Genomic DNA, 25,990 nt, shown 5'->3' on the forward strand with positions numbered 1-25,990 from the left:
AGTCCATTTTCTATTTTCTATTTTTTTTTTTTTTCCTCTAAATTTGATTTCTGCTCCGCCGGTGGTTGGTTGGCAGCAGCCGGTCTGATTTACTGAGTCTACACTGCATTGACCTTTACAGATCAGGATTTAAACAGGCCAACGTGACACTTATCTGAATTTATGGCTCTTATGTTTCCTTCCCGTTCCTCTAATGTGCTGCAATAAAACAAAAAGTTAAATGCAGAAAGTGCTCTCTGGCAGTGTGTTAGACCTGCCGGGAATTATAGTAATGATAATACCAAACCTCCTGAACACAGAACACAGAGTCCTTTGGACGTTTCTTAAAGGGATAGTTCACCCAAAATTGAAATTTCACTCATTATCTCCTCCCCCTCATGTGGACTAAGGGCTGGGAGAAGTTTCAGAGTCCTCCGTGGCTTCTCTGAGTTACAGGGGGTCTCGGTGTAGCAGTGCATGTCCATATGACGGTTGCAAATGGATACCAACTGTCTTCGTAACAAAAAGACACACCAAAAAACATCCAAATACCTCCATGCTGCTCGTATGTAATGTTCCTCTTGTATTGAAGCCCCGACATGAGAAATTGTTCCGAAAAAAATTAAATAAGTCTATATTTCAAGTTTGTTTGTAGCGGAAGCTTCTCGAAGCTCCTCTTCGAAGAGAGAAGAGAATTTTTTTCGGGACAATTTCGCATTTCGGGGCTTCAATACAAGAGGGACATTACATACGAGCAGCATGGAGGTATTTGGATGTTTTCTGGTGTGTCTTTTTGTTACGAAGACAGTTGGTATCCATTCTCAACCGTTATATGGACATGCACTGCTACGCCGAGACCCCCTGTAACTCAGAGAAGCCACGGAGGACTCTGAAACTTCTCCCAGCCCTTAGTCCACATGAGGGGGAGGAGATAATGAGTGAGAAATTTCAATTTTGGGTGACCTATCCCTTTAAAAACCAAAGTATGGTTGTTGGAGGAGGAGGAGCAGCTCGTCTTTATGTAACCTGCTCAGCTAATTGTGTCAGAGCCGTTGTTAGAGTTTCAGACTCTGTCATGGCTGTCAGGGACACACAGCCGCATAGCGTGAGCTCGCACACTTGCTCATTCATGCAGTTTTCCTTTTCTTTGTGTGTCCGTGTGAGTGTGAGAGTGTGTGTGTGTGTGTGTGTGTGTGAGAGTGTGTGCGTGTGCGTGTGTGTGTGTGTGTGTGTGTGTCCCCTACCAGCTAATGACGCCACTGCATTAATCACACTCATGGAATAAACAGCTTGACAGCTCTTGCTCCTTAATGAAAGGAAGAGAACAGTGCAGTGTCACGACATACATGAGGGAGGGGGCGGAGCTAATCTAACGTTGATTAGCGTCTTTAACATTAATCCTTTAGTCCCCTGAACACAACGACTGGTGAGACGTTCAGGGAACACTCCAGTTCACAATCACCATTTGATCTCGTTAATTCAGAACTGATTGAGCAAAAAAAAAAAAAAATGTTGGCGCTAAAACCAGTTGGCTAGCAACATAATAAACTAGTGAGTAAGTAGGACTTAGCGATTGAGCTGGTGAGCTAACTGGCCTGCTACATAATCAGCTAAAAGGAATATCTCATGTCCTTTGTTATGCTGCATTCGAGACAACTCGGAACTCCGATCTTTCCGACCTACGCCTACTTGAAAAAGTGCAATTGAACGCAACCTCAAGTCGGAGAAACAAAATCTACCCCGACTTCTAAGGATCAGTTGTCCAACGTCAACAACAACGTAGGACTTCCGTCAGGTCCTTGGGAATCGGCCACACGGCTTCGATCGTCGTATTTGTTCCGACTTCTCGTGTTTCGTTGACTTTCGATGTTTGGTGTTTGTTCACAGCGTCGCAAGCTCTCCACTCTTCTTCTTCTTCTTGTCTGTTTGTGGTGTATTTGTGTGGCAGCGTTACAGCGCCACCACAGGCCTGGTGTGTGAACTACAGCGTGTTGTGTTTAATATGCAACAACCTGAATATCTGCTGGTTTATCATAAGTCGTATCGTCATCACACATTTTGCTGACAGCGTACAGGCCGAATTACAACGTTCTTTTTGAAAATAGTTTTGTGTCGTTTGTAATGTTTTAATGTCTTAGCTACGTGAAGCACTTTGACTGCAGAGTTTGTCCCGGTCCGACATGTTTGTGGCTATTCTGGCGTGCTGCGTCTCGAATGCTTTGATGTTGGAAATCTGAGTTTTCAACTGGGAGACTCAGAGTTCTGAGTTTCCTCAAATGCAGCATAAGTGCTAATTTCTCCCAGAATGCATTAACAACAAAGCGGCGGTGCTAGCTGCTAGCTGCTTTCTGCTTAAAAGACAAACAAACAAAGAAACGCTGGCTAGTGATCTGGCTAGCTCAACGACATGATAATGATAAACACAGCTGCTAGCGGCTGAGCGCAGCTGAGCGCAGCTAGCAGTTAGCAGCTAGCAGAAATGTGCTATCTGAAATCTGAAATTCTAGAACCCTAACCATTCTTTCCGGAATGTTGGAATGTTTTTTTTCTTTTTCTTTTTTTGGTCTGTCAGTAACCGGGGGCAACGGAATGCGGAATGTTAGCGGCTACTAGGCTAAATGGCAACGGCATAAAGAAACGCAGCTTTTTATCTGTTTCTTTTGTCTTCTTTCTTTCTTTCTTTCTTTCTTTCTTTCTTTCTTTCTTCCTTAATTCTTTTTGTAAATGCAAGATGACTGCTCATCTCTCTCTTCCGCCTACATAGTTAACACACTTGCACTTACACTTACACACGCACACCTCTCATCAAATTAGCACCAGTCTTGCTAATTTAGCCGTGCAGCAGCAGCAGCAGCAGTGGGAGGGAGGGAGGAGCGACTCAGCGGAGGGAAGAGCAGAGGAATTTTCGCCCGGAGCTACGAATGTGCCGGCATGAGAGGAAATGAGACTGATCGGGAGCGTGGGTCCGGCGAGTTGGCAAAAAGCTTCCGATTGATTTAGCAGGTTCCTCCATCGGAGAGGGAGGAGAGCGAACGCTCTGACACATTTAGGACGAGCCATTTATAATCCATGAGTTCATCCCTTCTCTCATTCCCTCATCCCGCTCTCTCCTCCCTTTATTAGTGTTAACTCCCCTCCTCTCCTCTCCTCTCCTCTCCTCTCCTCTCTTCCCTCACTTGACTCCTCTCCTCTCTTCTTTCATTCATCTTTTTTTTTTCACACCGTATTTGGATTCATTTCCTGAATCCCATCTTTTTTCCTCCCTCGTTCTTCTTTCTCCTCTACTTTGTTTTTCAATCAATCTTCCCTCCCTTGTGTGTGTGTGTGTGTGTTTTTCCGACTCTTTAATTTCCTGGCCGTCCTCCTAGCTGCAGATCTTCCTCTCTTCTCTTCTCTTCTGTCTGTCTGTCACATTCCTCTTTTATTTTTTATTGCTTTCTGCATCGTAATCGTTCTTTTTCAAATCGTGTGTGTGTCCTTTGCTTTAATTGTGATCCATGCACTCATTCATTCTGACATTAATTGCTTCTGCCTTTTAGCCCTTTTTTCTTTTCCATTTTCATTTTCCCATCCAGTCCTCTCTCTCTCTCTCTCTCGGACTGTCCGGCCCTTTTCCCTTAAATGACCGTTTTTCCCTCTCGCATGGATGAAAGACAAGGTCATTAATACGCCGATCGGCCCATGCATCTCCTCTCCTCTCCCTCCCTCCCTCCCTCCCTCCCTCGGCCTGCCTCCTCTGTATTCCAGCCTTGTTTACCGATTCCACTGATTCGTGAAACAAATTGGATTCCTTTGACCCGGATAACCAGGTGGGCCGGCGGCCGTGGAGCGAGCAGCGAGCAGCCGCTTCTGTGATCCACCGGCCAACAACATGGCAGCAGCGCTCTGATAATAAATACGTGTGTATGAGCGTGAGACAGAGATAGCAGCTCTAGAGAGGGGAAGGTGTGTGTGTGTTTTGTGACTGTGTGTGTGTGATGAATAACACACACTCCAGCTGCGACCTCGCCGCCATAACCTTGTCCCTCCTCATCACTCATGCTGAGCGGCGGCGAGGACGACGGCGGCTGCGAGCGAGCTTCTGGTTTGAAGCTGCTGCAGCGAGTCGGACGTCTATCTATCTATCTATCGCCACCAACACTTAACCCCCCCCTCGTTACCCCCCCATGCCCCCCCCCCCTCCTCGCCGCTCCACCTTCAACAGGAAGAGGTGAACAGACCCTGACCGCGTCCCGTCGTCAGTTGGCGTCGGGGTTTTCATTCATTTATTTATTTTATTTATTTATTTAGGGAGGACAGTCCAAGGCAAGGCAATTTTATTAGTATAGCCCGTTTTTACCACCAGTTTGTCTCAAAGGACTTTACATCCCATCATAACAACATCCTCTGTCCTTAGACCCTCACATCCACTGAGGAAAAACTCCATAGAAAACCCTTTTAAAGGGACAATGAGGCGTTTTGTTAAAGCAAAGTGTTTTCACACTACATTTATGAGCCTCCGCACCGTGAAATTCTTTGACCGGCGCAAGACAGACTCATGTTTTCATTCATCAAGAATTAAAGTCAGAGGTTGGAAGACGATCACATACCGTCGTAGTTCCCACCATAAACGGAGATTCGGCGGCGTTATTCTCATGACTCGCCACGAAACCGAAAGTAAAGAAACGCTGGTCGGCTCGCCCAGCATTTCCACCACCACTAATAATAACAAAATAACCATAGAGACAAAACCATAGATTTATCTAAAATGGACCATTAACAAGTGGTAACGTAGATTCATCCACATTAATATGAGACTGTTTTATTGTCGCGGAATTTTTCGTTCTGCCGACGGAGAAACTCCTCGTTGTCAGTTTTAACCCAACTGCTGGTTCAGATAAGGACGAACCCCTTTTTTGGGTTATTTTAACCCAACAGTTTGGGTTATTCTTTTTGACCCAACTTTTGGGTTGAATATTCAACTGTTTCACTGAAAAATAACCCAATTACTTGAACAACCCAGGAATTGGGTTAAATTCATAGCCTATAACCCTGAAAATGGGTTACACTACACTGGAAAAATAACCCCAAAATTTAACCCAACACCAATAACTCAGAAATTGGGTTACAGAAATAACCCAACATTTTTTAGTGTGAACGCAGCATAATACACACACACACACACACACAAAAACAGAATGTAGGCTATAGTGCAATTAAATAAAGCTGGGTGAGATGAACTGTCAGGGATGGATAGATGATGGATAGACGATGGATAGATGATGGATAGATGAGATGGAGGTGCAGTTTCTTTTGCGATTCTCTCTGCGTCGCCTCCTTTCCCCTCTGCTCTTCATCCCAGTGACGATGAGTGTGAAACGGCACGACTGCAACACGAGTAAATATACAGCGTTGGGCCGTATATTTACATGTTTGTTTGGCTTCCTCTCCTCCTCCTCTTCCTCCTCTTCCTCCTCATCTCTCTCTCTGTTCACAGCTGGAGTACTTGTTACTACACCTCCTCTCTCCTCCTCCTCCTCTTCTTCCTCTTCCTCCTCCTCCTCCCCTTCCTCCTTGCCGGGGCTGAACGTGGCGAAGTGGGACTGTGGTTATTAGCTGTCGGAGCTTGACGTTCATTTGGTGTTATCAGCACTTGTTTAATGGCTACTTAATGGGATTAATGGGCGTAAGGTAATGAGCGTGGGATGGAGGAATGGCTGCGGGGTAAAAAAAAAGAAATGGTGGATGAGTGAGTGAGGGAGGGAGGAAGAGGGGGAGGAAGAGGGGGGGGAGGTGAAGGGAAGGTGGCTTTTTACAAATGGCCGACAGACTCGTAGGGATTTGCTGACGACGGTAGATCGGCGGGAGAGAGAGACGCGCAGCTGTCGGTCTCTCTCTCTGCAGACACACACTGTGTTTTCCACTTAGCTCAGATGCTAACGGCGCTAACACATCTCCCATGCAGTCACGTCTGGAAAACATTTACTACAGCTGGTATAAGAAATGATATAAGCAGCTCCAAGACACAAACTGTAGACGTGTAGACTGACTGACTGACTGACTGACTGACTGAGGTGACATCATTGCGTCTCTTTAGTATTCTAGCTAACGGCCCCCGATCCTTTTCTTTTTTCTTTTTTCATTATTATTTCCGAGCCAGCCAGGAAGGGAAGTTTGGACGCGGGGACTTTTTATTGCACAGAGCGAAAGAATTTTAATGTGGTTCCCAGAGGTGACTCTCTCTCTCTCTGGTGAATTATGACAAAAAATATTGATCGTGCTTCAGCGTCTAGCGGAAGGAGGTGGGAACGGCAAGGGCAGCGGAGAGAAACAGAGAGAGAGAGGGGGGAATATTGAGTGGGACGATGGTAGAAGCAAAAAAAAAAAGGAAAAAAAAGGGCAGTGTAGTGTATTTTCCACCTGAACATTTTTGCTTTAATATCTTCAATTATCTTATGTTCTTCATGGTGTTTTCTTAGCCTAAAAGTTAAGGGATATGTCAGAGGTAATTCACCATTTGGATAGGAACTTCATTTGTGATAAGTAACAGTTTATAGTTAAATGGAATAAATATAAATAAATTCAGATGTTACAAGAGAGAAAAGGCACACTCATACATTTACAGCAAGATGTTTAGATTAGGTGTCTAGTAGTAGTGTGGAATGTACCCTGAGAAATGTGTTTCTTGTCATCTACCCATCTCTGTGGGTCATAGTTTTTGGGGATACTTGACACTATCTATTCTTAAGTTAAATGTCAGAAAGCATAGGTTAGATTCTGTTTTTTATCCTTCTGTGGGAGAAGGTGGAGTTTTAGAAAACGTATATAAGGTTAGAGCTTTAGGCCAAGAGAGAGAGATCTCATTTTGGCACCAGAGATGCTCCACGATTCGGCATTTTTAGACACTGTTCTTCTTCTTGTAATAAACTCTTTTTGAATGCAAGAAAAGATGTGTCGGCGGTGATCCCTTCTCTTCATCAACACATCAATATACCACAGCAGCAAAATGAAGAGCAGGACGTTTGGAGTGATCTCTGGAAACATTAGAGAGCGAGAGCTGAAGGAGAAGTCGTCTAGCTGCTAATTAGAGCTGAGTGAAATGAGGCGTGGTGATGTCAGGATGAATGGCGGCCCTGTGCTTTCTATAAATACCTCCGGTCCTTGTTGTTTCTTCTCCTTCCTTGAGTCTAAAGATAGAAGAAGTCTAGTGTAGAGGAGAAGAAGCGCGGAGGCTCCTGAGCTGCAGGCGACCGGCAGCAGCAGCAGCTCACTGGTCCATGGCTAATAAGTTTATAAGGAAGGGGATTACTGCTTTCTAAAAGGCCATTCAGTTCTCCTGAGGAATCCCATCACACCTCTAATTACCACCAAGAGAGAGAGAAAAAGAAAAAAAAAAGGTTGAATCCGCCACGTCGGTCGGTGTAAAAAGGCCTGACGGAGGTTGTTTACCACTGAGACGGCGGGATAATCGTCGGCTGATGCTCGGCGCCCCGGGGGGCGAAGAGGCCGTTAGAGAATCCCTGTTCTCATTTAACTAAAAAAAATATCTTTGTTTTTCCCCGACACAATGGCGACGTGTTGTTTCTTGCTCATTGTTCTTTTTTTTTTACAACGCAGAGAGAATTGATTCTGCACAGCGGCGGTAGTAATTAGCTCCCGTGCTGCAAGCAGAACAGAAGCTGCTGCGGTTTGATGCCACGATCAGGATCAGGTGTTCAGACGTTGGACAGGCCACGGGCCAAAGGGTTTAAATGGATAGTTCACCCAAAATTGAAATTTCTTCAACTACTTTCTTCAATCTACTTCCCCTCATGTGGACTAAGGGCTGGGAGAAGTTTCAGAGTCCTCCGTGGCTTCTCTGAGTTATAGGGGGTCTCGGCGTAGCAGTGCATGTCCATATGACGGTTGAAAATGGATACCAACTGTCTTCGTAACAAAAAGACACACCAAAAAACATCCAAATAAAGCATAAATGTTACCCTCAAACGTCACATTTAATGGAAAAAAACACAAACTACCTCCTAACTCCATTCACAACATAAATCCAACATTACAATGTGTCTTTGGTGCAACATCCAGTGCTCAGTATTGAAGCCCCCGAAATGTGAAATTGTCCCGAAAAAAATTAAATAAGTCTGTATTTCAAGCTTGTTTTGTAGCGGAAGCTTCTCGAAGCTTCTCTTCCCGGTTCGTCCAAATTTGGAGAAGCTTCCCTTACAAAACAAGCTTGATAGACTTATTTAATTTTCTTCGGAACAATTTCACATTTCCGGGCTTCAATACAAGACGGGCATTACATACGAGCAGCATGGAGGTATTTGGATGTTTTTTGGTGTGTCTTTTTGTTACGAAGACAGTTGGTATCCATTTGCAACCGTTATATGGACATGCACTGCTACGCCGAGACCCCCTGTAACTCAGAGAAGCAATCATATAGAAATTTCAATTTTGGGTGAACTATCCCTTTAAGCCCGGGCTTAGCCCCCGACACACCGACTGGAGCACCGAGCAGGCAGGAAAAAAAATGTCCTTTCATGGATTCAGGCAGATTATAGAGTTTAAGTCACCTGTCTACAACAGTTCATGGTCACGACGAATACCTTCCATCTATCTCCGCAGCCATTTCCCTTCTTTCTTTCTTTCTTTTTTTTCCTGTTTCTTTTTTTTTTTTTCCCGGGCTGACAATGACAGATTACAATATCGCTCCCAGACTTCTGCTCGGCGTAGTCGTCATCCCTCACAATGGCAGTTGTCAAGTACAGCAAAGCAGCGGGCCGGGGCCGGCTTCAGTCGGCTCGGTGACGCTCCGAGGCGGGAATAGGACATCAATCAACAACAGTGAGCGGCGTGAAGCGGGGAAACAAAGAGCTGCAGGAGGAGGAAGGAAGGCCGTCACATCCACACACTGACATTTCACCACATTAGACGTTTCCATCACAGGCTCAGACGGGATCATTATTTGCTCGAAACTCATTAAATGTCTGACCTTTTACATGAGAATGTTGCACTCGCACGTGTTTCACCTCTCTGTTAAAGCAGCACGGGGAAGTGCTGCAGGTTTTATCTGCTGCTGATCTCGGGACAGTGAGCTCTACTTCTCCCTCAGCTGCTTGAACTCTCCAGATGGAGCTGATAAGTGTCTGATCCTCAGACTGATCCTCAGTGACTCATCATCAGACTCGTCTCTGGGACAACCACTCCTTCTCCACTGCCCTGACATTAACAGGTCGACACCCACCTCCGCTAGAAACCAGTCAAAGTTCCTTTTCCAACAAAAACAACCTGCTGCTGTTTGGTTCCAGTCTTTAACTGGTCCAACTCTCCTGCCTCCGAACAACCCGTATTCCTAAAGTTTCTGAGAATCCTCCTAACTACTCCTAAAATATCTGTTAAATGAATAGTAAGCAATATTTTTAAATTATCCTACAAAATGTGTGAAAACTTAGGCCCACTTGTACAGTATTCACAGTGATAGTTATATTTATTTGCTTATATTAATTACCATGCTGGTAATTTTTGCACTTTCAACTTTCAACATTTCAACTCAATTTCGGCTCAGCTTTCCCCAATGTCTGTGATTGCTGACCGGCCTTGGCGGCCTATAAGAAGAAGTGTTGGTTGGCTTTCAGATCTACCACAAACTAGTGAACAGCAATGGAGAAGAAAAGAACAAGGAAACCCAACTGGACAGAGGAACAGTGTTTGCTTCTGGCTCAATTGGTCAATGAGCATAAAAATGTTTTGAGAGGTAAATTTGGCCGTTCGCCATTTTGTCCTCTGCTTAGGGAACTCCTAAGCCGCTTAAAAGTCCTCTTCCCTGCTCTTAACAGATCCCACCTTAGGATCTCTCTCAAGAGCTACGATTCTTTAGGAATAGTTTTTATCTTTACTAGGATCTGCTCTTCAATTTTAGTGGAAATTCTAAGAAAACATCATGATTCTAAGAATGTTCTTAGAATTTGGCCACTAGGAGCAACTCTTTGCACTGAGAATCTTTAGGAATACGTTTTCCACTGGTTTGACATTCGTCTCCACTGACTAGTTATGCAACGGATCGTTGTTGATCCACTCGGATCACTATCCACTGATCGGCACACTGTCCGCAGATCGGTTGATGAACAATAGAAAAACAGTTGTACCTATAGCGAGGGAACACTGAGCCGAGTAAACATTTTCCAAAAGGCAGCTGCACATCACGCACAACAACGACAGCAAAATAGTTAGTTCTACCAACATGTGTACTACTACCCCCACCCCTCGATCCAAAAATGGTCCGACCCGTGACTCAAAACCCGTGAAGCGATTTGAGAGGTTGTTGATCCGTTGCAGCCAACCGCTGACCGCTTCACGGCAACGGAGCAGCTTGTCATGGATCTATTGGTCCTCGTCCCTACGTCACCACATTCAGGCGCATCCCTTGGCTGCACACACAGAGAGGACTGCCCCTTTATGCCGTTCTCTCTCCTCATTGGATAAAGGTTGTAGGATACAAGGAAAGTTTTCTCCTGGGCTCAGAGCAGAGCAGAGTGACTGACAGACCCGTGTTTCAGACCAAACACTCTATAGAAGTGATTGCTGTGGGAAGATACAACTATTTAAGACTTATATTAACACAAACATTCACCTTACTTCTGCTTTAAATCTGTTTAACACAACTACTCGTTGATTCTCCCTCACATAATCAACAGCTGCTGTCGTCTGGTTACCTACTTTACTATACCGAAGGCAACTACCATCAAGTCTCAGTTCAACAACTTCCACCTCCTTCTCCAGAGACTGTGTCTGTGTGATGGCCGTGTCCAGCGCTACTTAAGACTCAGAGTCCAGTTTGACGGCGTTTTGTTTGGCTGGTCGCTGAAGTTGAATTTTTTGCACCTGTGCAACAAGCTAGTTGTCTTGCAGTTTCAAATTCAAACCGACTCTCAACAAATTTCCAGCATTGGGTCTGATTCTGAACGTTGGGAACGACAAACGGACGTGTAGTGTGACATAATGGCGAATTTGCATCTAGGACGCTGCACGACGCTCTACGACGCCCCGACAGGAAGTCTAGCATGTTAGAAGGTTTTGAATTTCTTCTCCTGGTCTGAATCTCCTACGACATGAACCTTGATGTCGACCAATAGGACGACAGAGCTCTGACTCGTTGTTTACATGTCGACCAATGGGACGACAGAGCTCCGACTCGTTGTTTACATGTCGACCAATAGGACGACAGAGCTCCGACTCATTGTCTAGGAACCAACCACCATCTTTCCTTCTTCCTTTTCTGTTTCCTGTCTGAGCTAAAGAGCGCTAGCGCCACACACAGAGCTACAGTCGCCATGATTGGCAGTTTGTTTTGACGCCTCCACGATGACCTTTGACCTCACGCAGGGTCGTGATTGGTCGTAGACGATGATTGGTTGGAGTTGTAGCCTACTTGTAGTGTTTCCAGTCTCCCGACCAAGACACGGCAAGGATTTCTACCTCTGTGATGGTTTCATCAGTGTTGCCAACTTGGCCACTTTCCAAACCCTCTGGGTGACTTTTTTTGGCAAAAGCGACTAGCGACAAATCTAGCGACTTTTCCTGGTGTCGTTACAGAAGTTTCTGGTTTGGAGACTCGGACCTGAAAGCACGTATCACTGCTATCACATTGATATAGTTTTATATTAGTTTAATCGGTGCTGATTAAACCTGTGAATGAATGCTGCTCTGGATCCGACTCTTTTCTTGTAATCTTACTCTTTTAAACGGTGGCGATAACACAATTGGAGAGGATTCTCCTATTTTTATGCGTTGTTCAAAATTCAATAAATGCCTGTCAATTGACCCTTTGTTGGCCTTCTGATTGGTCTGCTGGTCCACCAATCAGAGCGCTTCTCCCCATGTCACGTGTGGCGCAGCGTTCTAAAGTTGGACAACCCTAGGATGAAACCTTATGAAAGTAGATAGGTAGACAGCAAATTTTTCAGCAAAAACTACTTTTGAATTTTTCAATATGGTTAAAATGTTCCTGGAGTTCCTGTAATAATGAATCACGATATCTGGAACGTGTTCCCAGAGTCATTTTTATCCCATTCCCTAAACCCAAGACATCAATAACCTTCAAAGTTATCTAGCAAACGTAACGTTACCGTTGCTAATGTCTTTTGAACTTTGTGAAGTTTTACGAGGAGAAACGGGAGATCGGCAGAGATTAAGAGTTAGCTAGTAACTAATGTTAGCTAGCGTTGTTAGCTACTAGCTAGTGAGTGACCAAAACAATGATTTTTCCCCACTTTTCGGAAAAGTCGTGTAATGCCGTTCAACCGCTCTTCAGCCACGTCTGTCTTCTATCACAGACACCATTTTTCTGATGTATAAGTTAAATCAAATTTTCCTTACAAGCAATTCAAATCTGCCTAATTTTCAATGGTTTCCAATGGGAGTTAACCCTTCTGTGACCATTGTTTGTCCAACCTAGCAACGGTAACCGTGGAGGGCGGGACTTGACAAAGGGTCAATTATGAAAATTTGGCGATAGGGATGGGTACTGACCGAATACGGTATTTTTATTGGTACCGACCAAATTCTCACCAAAGTACCGAGTATCGATTCACGTGAAGTCAAATGATACCTCATTTTGGTACCTGAATGCACCTTCGAATCGCATGCATTAGCTTGAGTGGATAGTACAGCTGTCCGTCATTTATAAATAAAACGGACTGTTATGAGAATCGGTAGGCTACTGGTAAAATATTGGTACCATTCAATAAAGTCCTCGTCAGGTGATGAGAGCTCATCTAAACAAGGAAGAAGTCTCCTCTATTCTCCAGTTCAAGTCGGCACCTTGTAGATGATAGTCTCATGAACTATTCAATTTCTTTTCATTGGATGACTACTCGATTATTCGAAAATCATTTCCCATCCGTAAAACATAAAATACTCTTAAAGGCTGAGGAGTTGCGATGTTGAGAAATAAATATTCAAAATTCAGAATATGAATGAAAACAAAACCGAGTATCTGTACGATACCGATTGAAATGTGAAAGGTTCCCATTGTTAGCGATGATGTCATTTAGCGACTTCTAGGACAGCCAATAGCGACGTTCCTTACTAAGGAGTTGGAAACACTGCCTTTAATCTGTCATGGTGACCATCAGGAAACACAGAAAGAATCCTGTGGTCTGAACTGGAACCAGTTCGGTGGAAAAGGGGTCAGAGTTGATTCCCTAAGTCTCCATTGGGGGGGGTGTTTGGACCCGTTGTCAGAGCAACAGGCTCATTTAGATGAATGTCGTTGTCATCTCAGATCTGTGGTGTGTCTCAAATCGCATACTTCTCGACAGGAAAGTACCGTCTCAAATCAAACACTGCCGCTGTGCACTGACCGGAAATGACTCGACAGCTTCTTCTAGTATTTTTTAAAATTCTGATCGCAACCATAGCAACCAGCCGTTGGAGCCGTATGTCGCCGACACTGGACAGCGGTTTTTGCCGATCAAAACGAGCTATTAAGTTGTGTTTTATTGTGTTAGGGTTGCTGTTGTGCTGTTATGAGTGTTTGGCCGCCGTTGAGGGTGGAAAGTGTCCATCGATCCACACTCAGTGTTCTGGCCGTTTGAGTGCGCCAATTGAGTTATACCTACATTTTCGCACACTGCTCAGTGTGAACGCACTTATGCACTCAAAATATTACGTGTAAGTGCAGAAGTGTGCGATTTGGGACACACACCTCTGGAATAAAAAACGGAATCTGGAATCAGCAGCTCACCAGCACCAACCTGTCGTTGCCCAAAAGACCAGAAATAGTGGGACGGATTAGCTCAATATTTTACACCAATCGTTCACTTTGTGATAAAAGCATGAAATTTGGTGGATGTGTTGGTGAATATGTTTCAGACAAATCTGGATATTGGGCCACCTCAAAAGCGCCCCCTAGTGGCTGTGGCAGCTATTTGTTATGCGAATAAATGAATGATGAATAAAAACTGCTCTTTTAATAATACCATCAGGTGATGTATTGTATATTGTTGGAAAGCCTGATTAGTTACCTTTACAATGAGGTACAGCTTGTAAGGATCGTACATTCATGGAATGAGCAACGGGGCTAAACGTGTGGGTAGCGCCCCCCCAAAAATGTGCATCCCCTGTGGGGCGGATTAGCTTAATAAATCACAAGAATTGTTTATTTTGTGACAGAAGCACAACATTTGGTGGAAACATGGTTTTTAAGGACCCTTAAGATGTCTACTTAAGATATTTGCTTGTTGCCCGGGTCAACTAATGTCCCATGGGGGGTTTTTCGGTGGCCATTTTGAATTTATGTCCGCACGAATGGCGAAAAGGCCAATTTTCATAACTCCTAAACCAGACATCATACAAAGACAAATGAACACACTTTTTCCAATAACTATGACACTATAATACATAGTTGGTATTATTAAAAGGGCAGTTTTTATTCATCATTCATTTATTCGCATAACAAATGGCTGCCACGGCCACTAGGGGGCGCTTTTGAGGTGGCCCAATATCCAGATCTGTCTGAAACATATTCACCAACACATCCACCAAATTTCATGCTTTTATCACAAAGTGAACGATTGTTCAGCTAATCCGCCCCACTAAAATGAAAAACTAAAGTGTAATTTCCTCCAGACAAAACCAAACAACCAAACAACCAACCAAACAGAGTAAAGTAAAGGAAGCCAGTTTGACATGTAGTCTTTGCATTCTCCCCCCGCATTCCTCCTCCTCCTCCTCTTCCTCCTCTCTCTCTCTGGCCTCTTGCATCTTCCTGTAGTGCATTTTGCTAGATTTTTAACTTCAGCTCCTTCTTGACAGAACTGCATTGCACCTCCCCCTCCTCCCCCTCCCCCCTCTCCTCCTCTTCATCTCAGTGCATCGCCTCCTCCTCCTCCTCCTCCTCCTGCAGTATGGCAGTAGATTGTTTCCTCTACAGACTCATGCATCCCTCCTCCTCCTCCTGCTATTTGCCTTCACAGTATGTTGCCCTCACCTCTCCTCCCCCCTCCTCCTCCCCGTCTCCCCCACTGCCATACACTCTCCCCCCGCTGAGCGTTGGCAGCAGTGCGACACCTTTATAGATACTTGAGCCTTGCTGTCTTGTTCGCTCCTTGATAAGAAACAACGGTTGTTTTCCTTAACGAGGACAAACAACGTAGAGTTAATAATAATAACCTGTTGTTAGAATATTCTGTGTTTAATTCTGATCTTTTTTTTATTAGACCCCAAAGCCTCCAAAAATGAAGCTACTCACAAGAAAGGTACTTTCTTTTTATTTCTCCCTTTTTTTTCTTTTCTTATTCTTCTTACTCTTCTTCCTCTTCTTCTTCCTGTCTTCCCTGACCATGGTTTTGTGTTTGTCGATCACTCATGCAACACAACGAGGCATTTTTCCACCTGCTGACAGAAACTGGACACACACACACACACACACACGCTGGACAGACAGACTAATGCCTGTTTGGTTTGACAATAAACAGCAGCAGCAGAGAGACTGTGCTGTGTGTTGTTGCAGGTGTTTCAGTGTCTGAAGAGTTCTGCTGCAGAAACAAACACAAACCAGGACGATGCACTGCAAAAACTCCAAATCTTACCCAGAATATTTGTCTTATTTCTAGTCAAAACAAATCTCATTCTACTTGAAATAAGACTCATCACATTAAAAGCAGCTTGTTTTTAGACACTTTTTACTTCTTTCAAGCAGATTTTCACTTGAAATAAGTAGAAAAATCTATGAAAATGATCTAAAAACAAGTTAATTTGTAGGTGATGAGTCTTATTTTAAGTGGAAAGAGATTAGTTTTGACTAGAAATGAGACATTTTGACAAGAAATAAGACAAATATTCTTGGAAAGATGTTGAGTTTTTGCAGCGTGTGTCAGAGTCTCAACGGTATTTTTACAGTTTAAGCTGCTGCTCTCACTTCACTGTGTTGTTGACAACGTCTGTTTTTCTCCTCTCGACGCCACCACGATTGGTTCGTTAGTGGTGAAAGACGCGCTGCTCAGTGGTTGACCACGGCTGACTTCCTCCTCTGAGCGGCTCGGAGGGTTTTTATTGGTCTGTCCGTCTGTCGGCTGGAGGCAGATGTTACAGATGTTACACATGTTACAGATGTTACAGATGTTACAGATGTTACAGATGTTACAATGTGAAGCTGCAGCTCCGACGCTCCGATGTCAGAGCTGCATCACAGCCACAGTGTGTGAGTGTGTTGTTGTTGCTGTTAAACACTGAGCTGATGACGCTTCATTAGATACAGATACAAAAGGTTTCTACTGGATGTCTACACACACACACACACACACACACAGCTCAACACACAATCTGTTGAACAACAGTGACAGCACACAACGGGAATATATAGTTACTGTGTTGTTTTCTGGATTTAAATATAAGAAATAATAAGATACAAACCAGTACAGTAGAACAGAGTTGTAGTGCATATAGTTTGTGTATTCTGTCTATTCAGTACTTTGTGTAAATTAAGTGTATTAGAAAGTATCGCATGTAGTGTAAGTGTAATATTGTCACACTATATTAGTACTACACTGTAAAAACTCCAAAATCTTTCCAAGAAAATTTGTCTTATTTCTTGTCAAAATGTCTCATTTCTAGTCAAAACTAATCTCTTTACACTTAAAATAAGACTCATCACCTAAAAATGAACTTGTTTTTAGATCATTTTCACTTGTTTCAAACAAAATTTAACTTGAAATAAGTAGAAAAATCTGCCAGTGAAAGACAGTTTTTTTTGTGTTTGTAATAAGAAAGAAAAACTTGCTCCGCTATCAGATTTTTCTACTTATTTCAAGTGAAAATCTGCTTGAAAGAGGTAAAAAGTGTCTAAAAACAAGCTGCTTTTTATGTGATGAGTCTTATTTTTAGTATAATGAGATTTGTTTTGACTAGAAATGAAATAAGACAAATATTCTTGGTAAGATTTTGAGTTTTTGCAGTGTATGGATTGTCATGCAATAAAATAGTATAATAAATGGTCTTGAATCGAAGGCAACTGGACTTGTTATTTGTCTAGAAAGACGTTTCATCTCTGATCCACGGGGATTCATCAGTTCCCAACACGTCGGTCTGACTCGTCCTCACCGGTCTGAGGACAAACGTCTTCCTACACTAACACAACTCCAGCTGCCTACGATTCAGTTTGTTGCCCAGAGATAACCATGACCTGGATGAATGAGAGTATCCATAGACAGACAATACATGGTGTAATACTGTTGTGTGAAATAGAATACGGGAAAATGTATATATACTGTATATGAAAGGCTACAGTATATTAGAATGCAGTTAATATAATTCACAGTATGGACATATATGGGATATGAAAGATAACAGACAATATAAAACAGTATAGTGCAGTAGAATGTAATAGATAGTAATATGTAGTAGAGTATAGTATGATAGGCAGAGTACAGTACAATAGTAATATAGTAATATACAATAGAGTACAGTGGAGTAGGCTACAGCGTTTCCCTGGAAACACTGGTCTCTGAGCCCTTTTAGCTCATTAGCTTAGCATGCTGACGCTGGTAGCACAGCAGGCTCTGTCAGTCGTCACTAATGTGTATGTGGCCCTAATTTACATGAAGCAAGTGGAGGCCAAGAAACACACACACACACACACACACACACACACACTGATACAGTCCGTCTTGTAATTAGTGCCGCAGGAGTTTCAGGACAGTTACAGTGAGAGACGGACGAGGCAAGACAAGGCGATTTTATTTGTATAGCCCGTTTTTCCAAACAGTTTGTCTCAAAGGGCTTTACATCCCATCATAACATCATCCTCTGTCCTTAGACCCTCACATCCACTGAGGAAAAACTCCATGGAAAACCCTTTTAACAGGGAAAACCAGGAGAAAGCTCAGGGTGAGCAACAGAGGAGGGATCATCACCCAGGACAGAGATGTTGTTACAGACAAGAAAATAGTTTATAACAGAGAATGTGAGAAACATGGAAATGTTAACAACAGCTGAAGGAGGAAGATTCTGGTAGGCAAGAGAGGCAGGGAGAGCAGACCAGCTTAATGGAGGACTGGATGGTAGACTGGTTCATAGAGGACAGACCAGCTTAATGGGAGGACTGGATGGCAGACTGGTTCATAGGAAGAGAGGACAGACCAGCTTAATGGGAGGACTGGATGGCAGACTGGTTCATAGAGGACAGACCAGCTTAATGGGAGGACTGGATGGTAGACTGGTTCATAGGAAGAGAGGACAGACCAGCTTAATGGAGGACTGGATGGCAGACTGGTTCATAGGAAGAGAGGACAGACCAGCTTAATGGAGGACTGGATGGCAGACTGGTTCATAGAGGACAGACCAGCTTAATGGAGGACTGGATGGCAGACTGGTTCATAGAGGACAGACCAGCTTAATGGAGGACTGGATGGTAGACTGGTTCATAGAGAGGACAGACCAGCTTAATGGAGGACTGGATGGCAGACTGGTTCATAGAGGACAGACCAGCTTAATGGGAGGACTGGATGGTAGACTGGTTCATAGGAAGAGAGGACAGACCAGCTTAATGGAGGACTGGATGGCAGACTGGTTCATAGGAAGAGAGGACAGACCAGCTTAATGGGAGGACTGGATGGCAGACTGGTTCATAGGAAGAGAGGACAGACCAGCTTAATGGAGGACTGGATGGCAGACTGGTTCACAGAGGACAGACCAGCTTCATGGAGGACTGGATGGCAGACTGGTTCATAGAGGACAGACCAGCTTAATGGGAGGACTGGATGGCAGACTGGTTCATAGAGGGCAGACCAGCTTAATGGAGGACTGGATGGTAGACTGGTTCATAGGAAGAGAGGACAGACCAGCTTAATGGAGGACTGGATGGCAGACTGGTTCATAGGAAGAGAGGACAGACCAGCTTAATGGAGGACTGGATGGCAGACTGGTTCATAGAGGACAGACCAGCTTAATGGAGGACTGGATGGTAGACTGGTTCATAGAGAGGACAGACCAGCTTAATGGGAGGACTGGATGGCAGACTGGTTCATAGAGGACAGACCAGCTTAATGGGAGGACTGGATGGCAGACTGGTTCATAAGAAGAGAGGACAGACCAGCTTAATGGAGGACTGGATGGCAGACTGGTTCATAGGAAGAGAGGACAGACCAGCTTAATGGAGGACTGGATGGCAGACTGGTTCATAGAGGACAGACCAGCTTAATGGAGGACTGGATGGCAGACTGGTTCATAGGAAGAGAGGACAGACCAGCTTAATGGAGGACTGGATGGCAGACTGGTTCATAGGAAGAGAGGACAGACCAGCTTAATGGAGGACTGGATGGCAGACTGGTTCATAGGAAGAAGGACAGACCAGCTTAATGGGAGGACTGGATGGCTGACTGGTTCATAGGAGAGAGGACAGACCAGCTTAATGGGAGGACTGGATGGCAGACTGGTTCATAGGAAGAGAGGACAGACCAGCTTAATGGAGGACTGGATGGCAGACTGGTTCATAGGAAGAGAGGACAGACCAGCTTAATGGGAGGACTGGATGGCAGACTGGTTCATAGGAAGAGAGGACAGACCAGCTTAATGGAGGACTGGATGGCAGACTGGTTCATAGGAAGAGAGGACAGACCAGCTTAATGGAGGACTGGATGGCAGACTGGTTCATAGGAAGAGAGGACAGACCAGCTTAATGGAGGACTGGATGGCAGACTGGTTCATAGGAAGAGAGGACAGACCAGCTTAATGGAGGACTGGATGGCAGACTGGTTCATAGAGAGGACAGACCAGCTTAATGGAGGACTGGATGGTAGACTGGTTCATAGGAAGAGAGGACAGACCAGCTTAATGGGAAGACTGGATGGCAGACTGGTTCATAAAGGACAGACCAGCTTAATGGAGGACTGGATGGCAGACTGGTTCATAGAGGACAGACCAGCTTAATGGGAGGACTGGATGGCAGACTGGTTCATAGAGGACAGACCAGCTTAATGGAGGACTGGATGGCAGACTGGTTCATAGAGGACAGACCAGCTTAATGGGAGGACTGGATGGCAGACTGGTTCATAGAGGACAGACCAGCTTAATGGAGGACTGGATGGCAGACTGGTTCATAGAGGACAGACCAGCTTAATGGGAGGACTGGATGGCAGACTGGTTCATAGGAAGAGAGGACAGACCAGCTTAATGGAGGACTGGATGGCAGACTGGTTCATAGGAAGGGAGGACAGACCAGCTTAATGGGAGGACTGGATGGCAGACTGGTTCATAGGAAGAGAGGACAGACCAGCTTAATGGGAGGACTGGATGGCAGACTGGTTCATAGGAAGAGAGGGCAGACCAGCTTAATGGAGGACTGGATGGCAGACTGGTTCATAGGAAGAGAGGACAGACCAGCTTAATGGAGGACTGGATGGCAGACTGGTTCATAGGAAGAGAGGACAGACCAGCTTAATGGAGGACTGGATGGCAGACTGGTTCATAGGAAGGGAGGACAGACCAGCTTAATGGGAGGACTGGATGGCAGACTGGTTCATAGGAAGAGAGGACAGACCAGCTTAATGGGAGGACTGGATGGCAGACTGGTTCATAGAGGACAGACCAGCTTAATGGGAGGACTGGATGGCAGACTGGTTCATAGAGGACAGACCAGCTTAATGGAGGACTGGATGGCAGACTGGTTCATAGGAAGGGAGGACAGACCAGCTTAATGGGAGGACTGGATGGCAGACTGGTTCATAGGAAGAGAGGACAGACCAGCTTAATGGGAGGACTGGATGGCAGACTGGTTCATAGGAAGAGAGGACAGACCAGCTTAATGGGAGGACTGGATGGCAGACTGGTTCATAGGAAGAGAGGACAGACCAGCTTAATGGGAGGACTGGATGGCAGACTGGTTCATGGGAAGGGAGGACAGACCAGCTTAATGGGAGGACTGGATGGCAGACTGGTTCATAGAGGACAGACCAGCTTAATGGAGGACTGGATGGCAGACTGGTTCATAGAGGACAGACCAGCTTAATGGAGGACTGGATGGCAGACTGGTTCATAGAGGACAGACCAGCTTAATGGAGGACTGGATGGTAGACTGGTTCATAGGAAGAGAGGACAGACCAGCTTAATGGGAGGACTGGATGGCAGACTGGTTCATGGGAAGGGAGGACAGACCAGCTTAATGGAGGACTGGATGGCAGACTGGTTCATGGGAAGGGAGGGTAGACCAGCTTAATGGAGGACTGGATGGCAGACTGGTTCATAGGAAGAGAGGACAGACCAGCTTAATGGAGGACTGGATGGCAGACTGGTTCATAGGAAGAGAGGACAGACCAGCTTAATGGAGGACTGGATGGCAGACTGGTTCATAGGAAGGGAGGACAGACCAGCTTAATGGGAGGACTGGATGGCAGACTGGTTCATAGGAAGAGAGGACAGACCAGCTTAATGGGAGGACTGGATGGCAGACTGGTTCATAGGAAGAGAGGACAGACCAGCTTAATGGGAGGACTGGATGGCAGACTGGTTCATAGAGGACAGACCAGCTTAATGGGAGGACTGGATGGCAGACTGGTTCATAGGAAGAGAGGGCAGACCAGCTTAATGGAGGACTGGATGGCAGACTGGTTCATAGGAAGAGAGGACAGACCAGCTTAATGGGAGGACTGGATGGCAGACTGGTTCATAGGAAGAGAGGACAGACCAGCTTAATGGGAGGACTGGATGGCAGACTGGTTCATAGGAAGAGAGGACAGACCAGCTTAATGGGAGGACTGGATGGCAGACTGGTTCATGGGAAGGGAGGACAGACCAGCTTAATGGGAGGACTGGATGGCAGACTGGTTCATAGAGGACAGACCAGCTTAATGGAGGACTGGATGGCAGACTGGTTCATAGAGGACAGACCAGCTTAATGGAGGACTGGATGGCAGACTGGTTCATAGGAAGAGAGGGCAGACCAGCTTAATGGGAGGACTGGATGGCAGACTGGTTCATAGAGGACAGACCAGCTTAATGGAGGACTGGATGGCAGACTGGTTCATAGGAAGAGAGGACAGACCAGCTTAATGGGAGGACTGGATGGCAGACTGGTTCATAGAGGACAGACCAGCTTAATGGAGGACTGGATGGCAGACTGGTTCATAGGAAGAGAGGACAGACCAGCTTAATGGAGGACTGGATGGCAGACTGGTTCATGGGAAGGGAGGGTAGACCAGCTTAATGGAGGACTGGATGGCAGACTGGTTCATGGGAAGGGAGGGTAGGCCGGTGGGAGGAGAGGGCTCCATGTAACCAGATGTGTCCCCCAGCAGTCTAAGCCTATCCACCACTTTATTTTCCCATGATCCATTGCGTCACACCACAACGGAAGTCGGTTTTCAACTTCCGTTTCACCCCGTAGTAGCATTCTAGCTCTGGTAGCACTAGCCACTGGTAGCACTAGCCCTGGTAGCACTAGCCACTGGTAGCACTAGCCACTGGTAGCACTAGCCACTGGTAGCGTTAGCCACCGGTGTAGGCACCAAATGTGGGGGCTCCGGGCTGCCAAAACCGCCCTGATTAATCTGATGTTTGTCAAGTCTACGAAACGAATTACCGAACAAACACCACCACTTCTGTGTGCACGCCTCTGCAACTAGTCATGGCTATCGTAGCCGTTAGCTTTGCTGCTGCTGACAGCTAACAGCAGCAGCTAAGCTACCAGCAGGACGTCAGCTGTTAAAACCCTCCCGTTGTAAGATATCCGCTGGAAAAAGTGAGACAGGACTGAGACAGAGCAGTGAGACAGGACTGAGACAAAGCAGTGAGACAGGACTGAGACAGAGCAGTGAGACAGGACTGAGACAAAGCAGTGAGACAGGACTGAGACAGAGCAGTGAGACAGGACTGAGACAAAACAGTGAGACAGGACGGAGACACAGCAGTGAGACAGGACGGAGGCAGAGCAGTGAGACAGGACGGAGACAAAACAGTGAGACAGGACTGAGACAGAGCAGTGAGACAGGACGGAGACAAAACAGTGAGACAGGACGGAGACAAAACAGTGAGACAGGACTGAGACAGAGCAGTGAGACAGGACGGAGACACAGCAGTGAGACAGGACTGAGACAGAGCAGTGAGACAGGACGGAGACACAGCAGTGAGACAGGACGGAGGCAGAGCAGTGAGACAGGACTGAGACAGAGCAGTGAGACAGGACGGAGACAAAACAGTGAGACAGGACTGAGACAGAGCAGTGAGACAGGACGGAGACAGAGCAGTGAGACAGGACTGAGAGTCTGGCAGACCAATCAGAGTCAGAGTCTGGCGGACCAATCAGAGCCGAGCGCTGCCCGTCCTCCATCAGCATCACAGATCAGTGCAGAGGAAACAACCACATCACGGACCAGGACAACGGAAACACCATCACAACACAAACAAACAAACAAGTGACAACGCTGCTGGATAAAAGAGGACGTAGAGGTCAGGAAGAGGAAGAGACACCTTCAACCTGGACCAGGAGGCGTTCAGGTGTACACGTTCTGGTCCACCTGGGACTACCTGATCCAGAGACCACCAGGGCGGAGGGGGAGCTCTCCGCTCGGCAAACTCTGTCAGAGTCCGCCGAGCAGAATCCGTGGTCGGTTTGTTCGATTTGGCAAACTCTGATAGAGTCCGCCAAATCGAACAAACCGACCACGGACTCTGACTGGTCCGCCGAACTGACCAGGACCAGCTGATCAATGACACGTCAGCAGCTTCTGAGGAAAACTATGGAGTCACAGTCCAGACTGTCAATCAGGTAACATCATTCTTGATTTCATTGTCTGAACACCATAGATATCTACACGTAGAAGCTGCATTGGGGCTTGTCAGGAATGTCTCTTGGCGGCCATCTTGAGGAGGAGTTCCTCCTGAGCAGCAGTCAACAGTCAGACCATCAGACCGTCTGACAGCTGTGAATCTGGTGAAATGCCAAACGTACGGATGTTCCCATGAAAGAAACACCAAAACCAAGAGACATGGAAGAACTTTTCTCCAGTAATAAGTTGTTTTATATTATATAACTGTTCTGAACTTGTTGAATTTGATGTAGGTGAGTTATCTGACAGAAATGAAACTAAGGTAACGTATCATAGGGTGGGATATGTGTTACATTTAGTGCATATACCGCTAGTTCATATATTAATAGTTTGTTATGTTGTTGCCTGTATGTGTAGGCTATAGGCTGTGGTAGTTGTGAGTTTGTGGTTGCCATGGTGATGGTGAGGCTACCTATATAACTGTCCTAGGCCATATTAAATCAATTTCATGGCACTGACATTAACTCTATAACTGCTAAGGTGAGTTATGTAGCTGAGTTGTAGTATTTCTATTAAAACAAAGGGCTTCAGTGATAGACCTCTACCTCTGTAGATACAGGAAGTCAAAGTTAGACTCCTCCCCCCCCAAGATGGCGGCGGCGGCCACAATCCGTTCCAATGGGCAGCAGCGTCAGAGGAGGCAGCTACGCGTAGATATCTATGGTCTGAACACAAGGAAAACCTAACTAATGTCACAGGCTGATGAGGTCACAGGCCGGTCTCAGAGGGATGCTAACGTTAGCGTGGTGGAGCTAAGTCTCAGTTCAGACTGATCAGACAGCAGGAAGCAGCAGGGGACCGGAGCTCATTGATCTGTTGTGAACACCAGTCTGACTGTGAACAGCAGGAGGCAACACACTGCTACACAACAAACACACACTGCTACACAACAAACACACACTACAGACACACAATTACAACACAGAGCAGCGTAGGGGAGAGTGGGGTAAGATGAGCCAGTGGGTAAGTTGACCCACCCCTTGTTTCTAGGAAACTGTAGGAAAAAGTTAGCATGTGACCAAATATTATGGAGGCAGGCATCATTTCATGGAGTCTGTGAAGATTAGAACCACGTGAGTAAAGTGGTTTAACATTTATGACCAAAAAATCATTTTTCACTCTCGAGAGTGAATTTTGTCGATCATAAGTTTTATGAGAATTGTGTTTAGACCAAATGAGATGATTGTAAATGTGTTTTATACATGGGTTGTGGTATCTATGAGCTACAACATGAGGTAGTAAACCTAGCATGAAACTGCACCATTTTAGCTGTGAGAGCAATAAACCCAAGCTAAGGTAGCTGTGGGGTAAGTTGATCCACCTATCCTATACACTTAATGAATGTATTTTGGCTGTATATGTCCAAATGATTAAATCAAGATTCTGTATGTTTGTGATTACAGTAAGTATGTTCCTATAAACAGGAAAAGTTGTTTATAGTGAGGCCAAACTTTACTTTCAAAGAAAAATCTCTGGGATTCTTCCCAAGATGCCACGTAATCACAAAACTCCCCAAATCTCAGTGAGTTGGTGGCTCAGCAGGAAGTCCCTGCAGTTTGTGTTCACCGGTAAGTTGAGTCACAAGACCTCTTTTTTTGAACATGCTATATTTTAAAAACAGTTATATTTACACTCATTCTGTTAATTTGTAGGGATGCAAAACATCCTGAAATATATGCAGATGTGTTAGTTAGCAACAAAATTATAATTGTCTTGATGTAGTGATCCTGAATACAAAAAGTGGCTCAACTTACCCCACTCTCCCCTACTGGCCCAACGTCTCAGAGTTACGGAGAGAAACAGATCAAGTTAATGTCGGAGGAAGAGACGGAAGGAGATTTAAAACTGAAGAGGGGATGAGAGTGAATGAAAAGACGGAGGAGGAGGAGGAGAAGAAAGAGAGATGAGCCAAATTAAATTACACAAAGGGAAAGGATGAAAAAAAAACCCCACAACAAATAAAATCAGAGGAAACAAAGTTAATTAAAGGAGAAGAGAGGACATCAAAGGAATGATGATGAGACGGAGAGAAGAAAGAAAACGAGTAGAAACTCAAAGTCAAAGTCCAGATGAGCTGCAGGTTGTCTGAACACGTAGAGACAGGGTTTTATTTTATATTCATTATTATTAACAACAAAGCAAAACGATCCTGTCCTCAACTCACTCTGATACATTATATATATATGTATATACAGTAGGCTATATAGTCTACTTGCCAG

The 25,990-nt window shown here is 45.2% G+C and overlaps 1 protein-coding gene across 4 annotated transcripts in view; it reads left to right on the forward strand.

Annotated features, from left to right (window-relative positions):
• glra1 (glycine receptor, alpha 1) overlaps positions 1-25,990 on the forward strand; it is a 161,746-nt gene that overhangs the window by 58,628 nt on the left and 77,128 nt on the right. For 2 of the 4 annotated variants that reach the window (XM_085788938.1, XM_085788939.1), the window contains exon 3: positions 15,171-15,209. The exons of the other annotated variants lie outside the window; for them this stretch is intronic. In XM_085788938.1, coding sequence (XP_085645064.1) covers positions 15,171-15,209 — 39 coding nt within the window. The remainder of the gene's footprint in view (positions 1-15,170; positions 15,210-25,990) is intronic. 4 annotated transcript variants of the gene reach the window in all.

The sequence above is a fragment of the Trachurus japonicus genome, chromosome 10 (genome assembly GCF_045865225.1).
Source record: "Trachurus japonicus isolate A0001 chromosome 10, Traja_1.0".
In the NCBI taxonomy this organism is placed as follows: domain Eukaryota; kingdom Metazoa; phylum Chordata; class Actinopteri; order Carangiformes; family Carangidae; genus Trachurus; species Trachurus japonicus.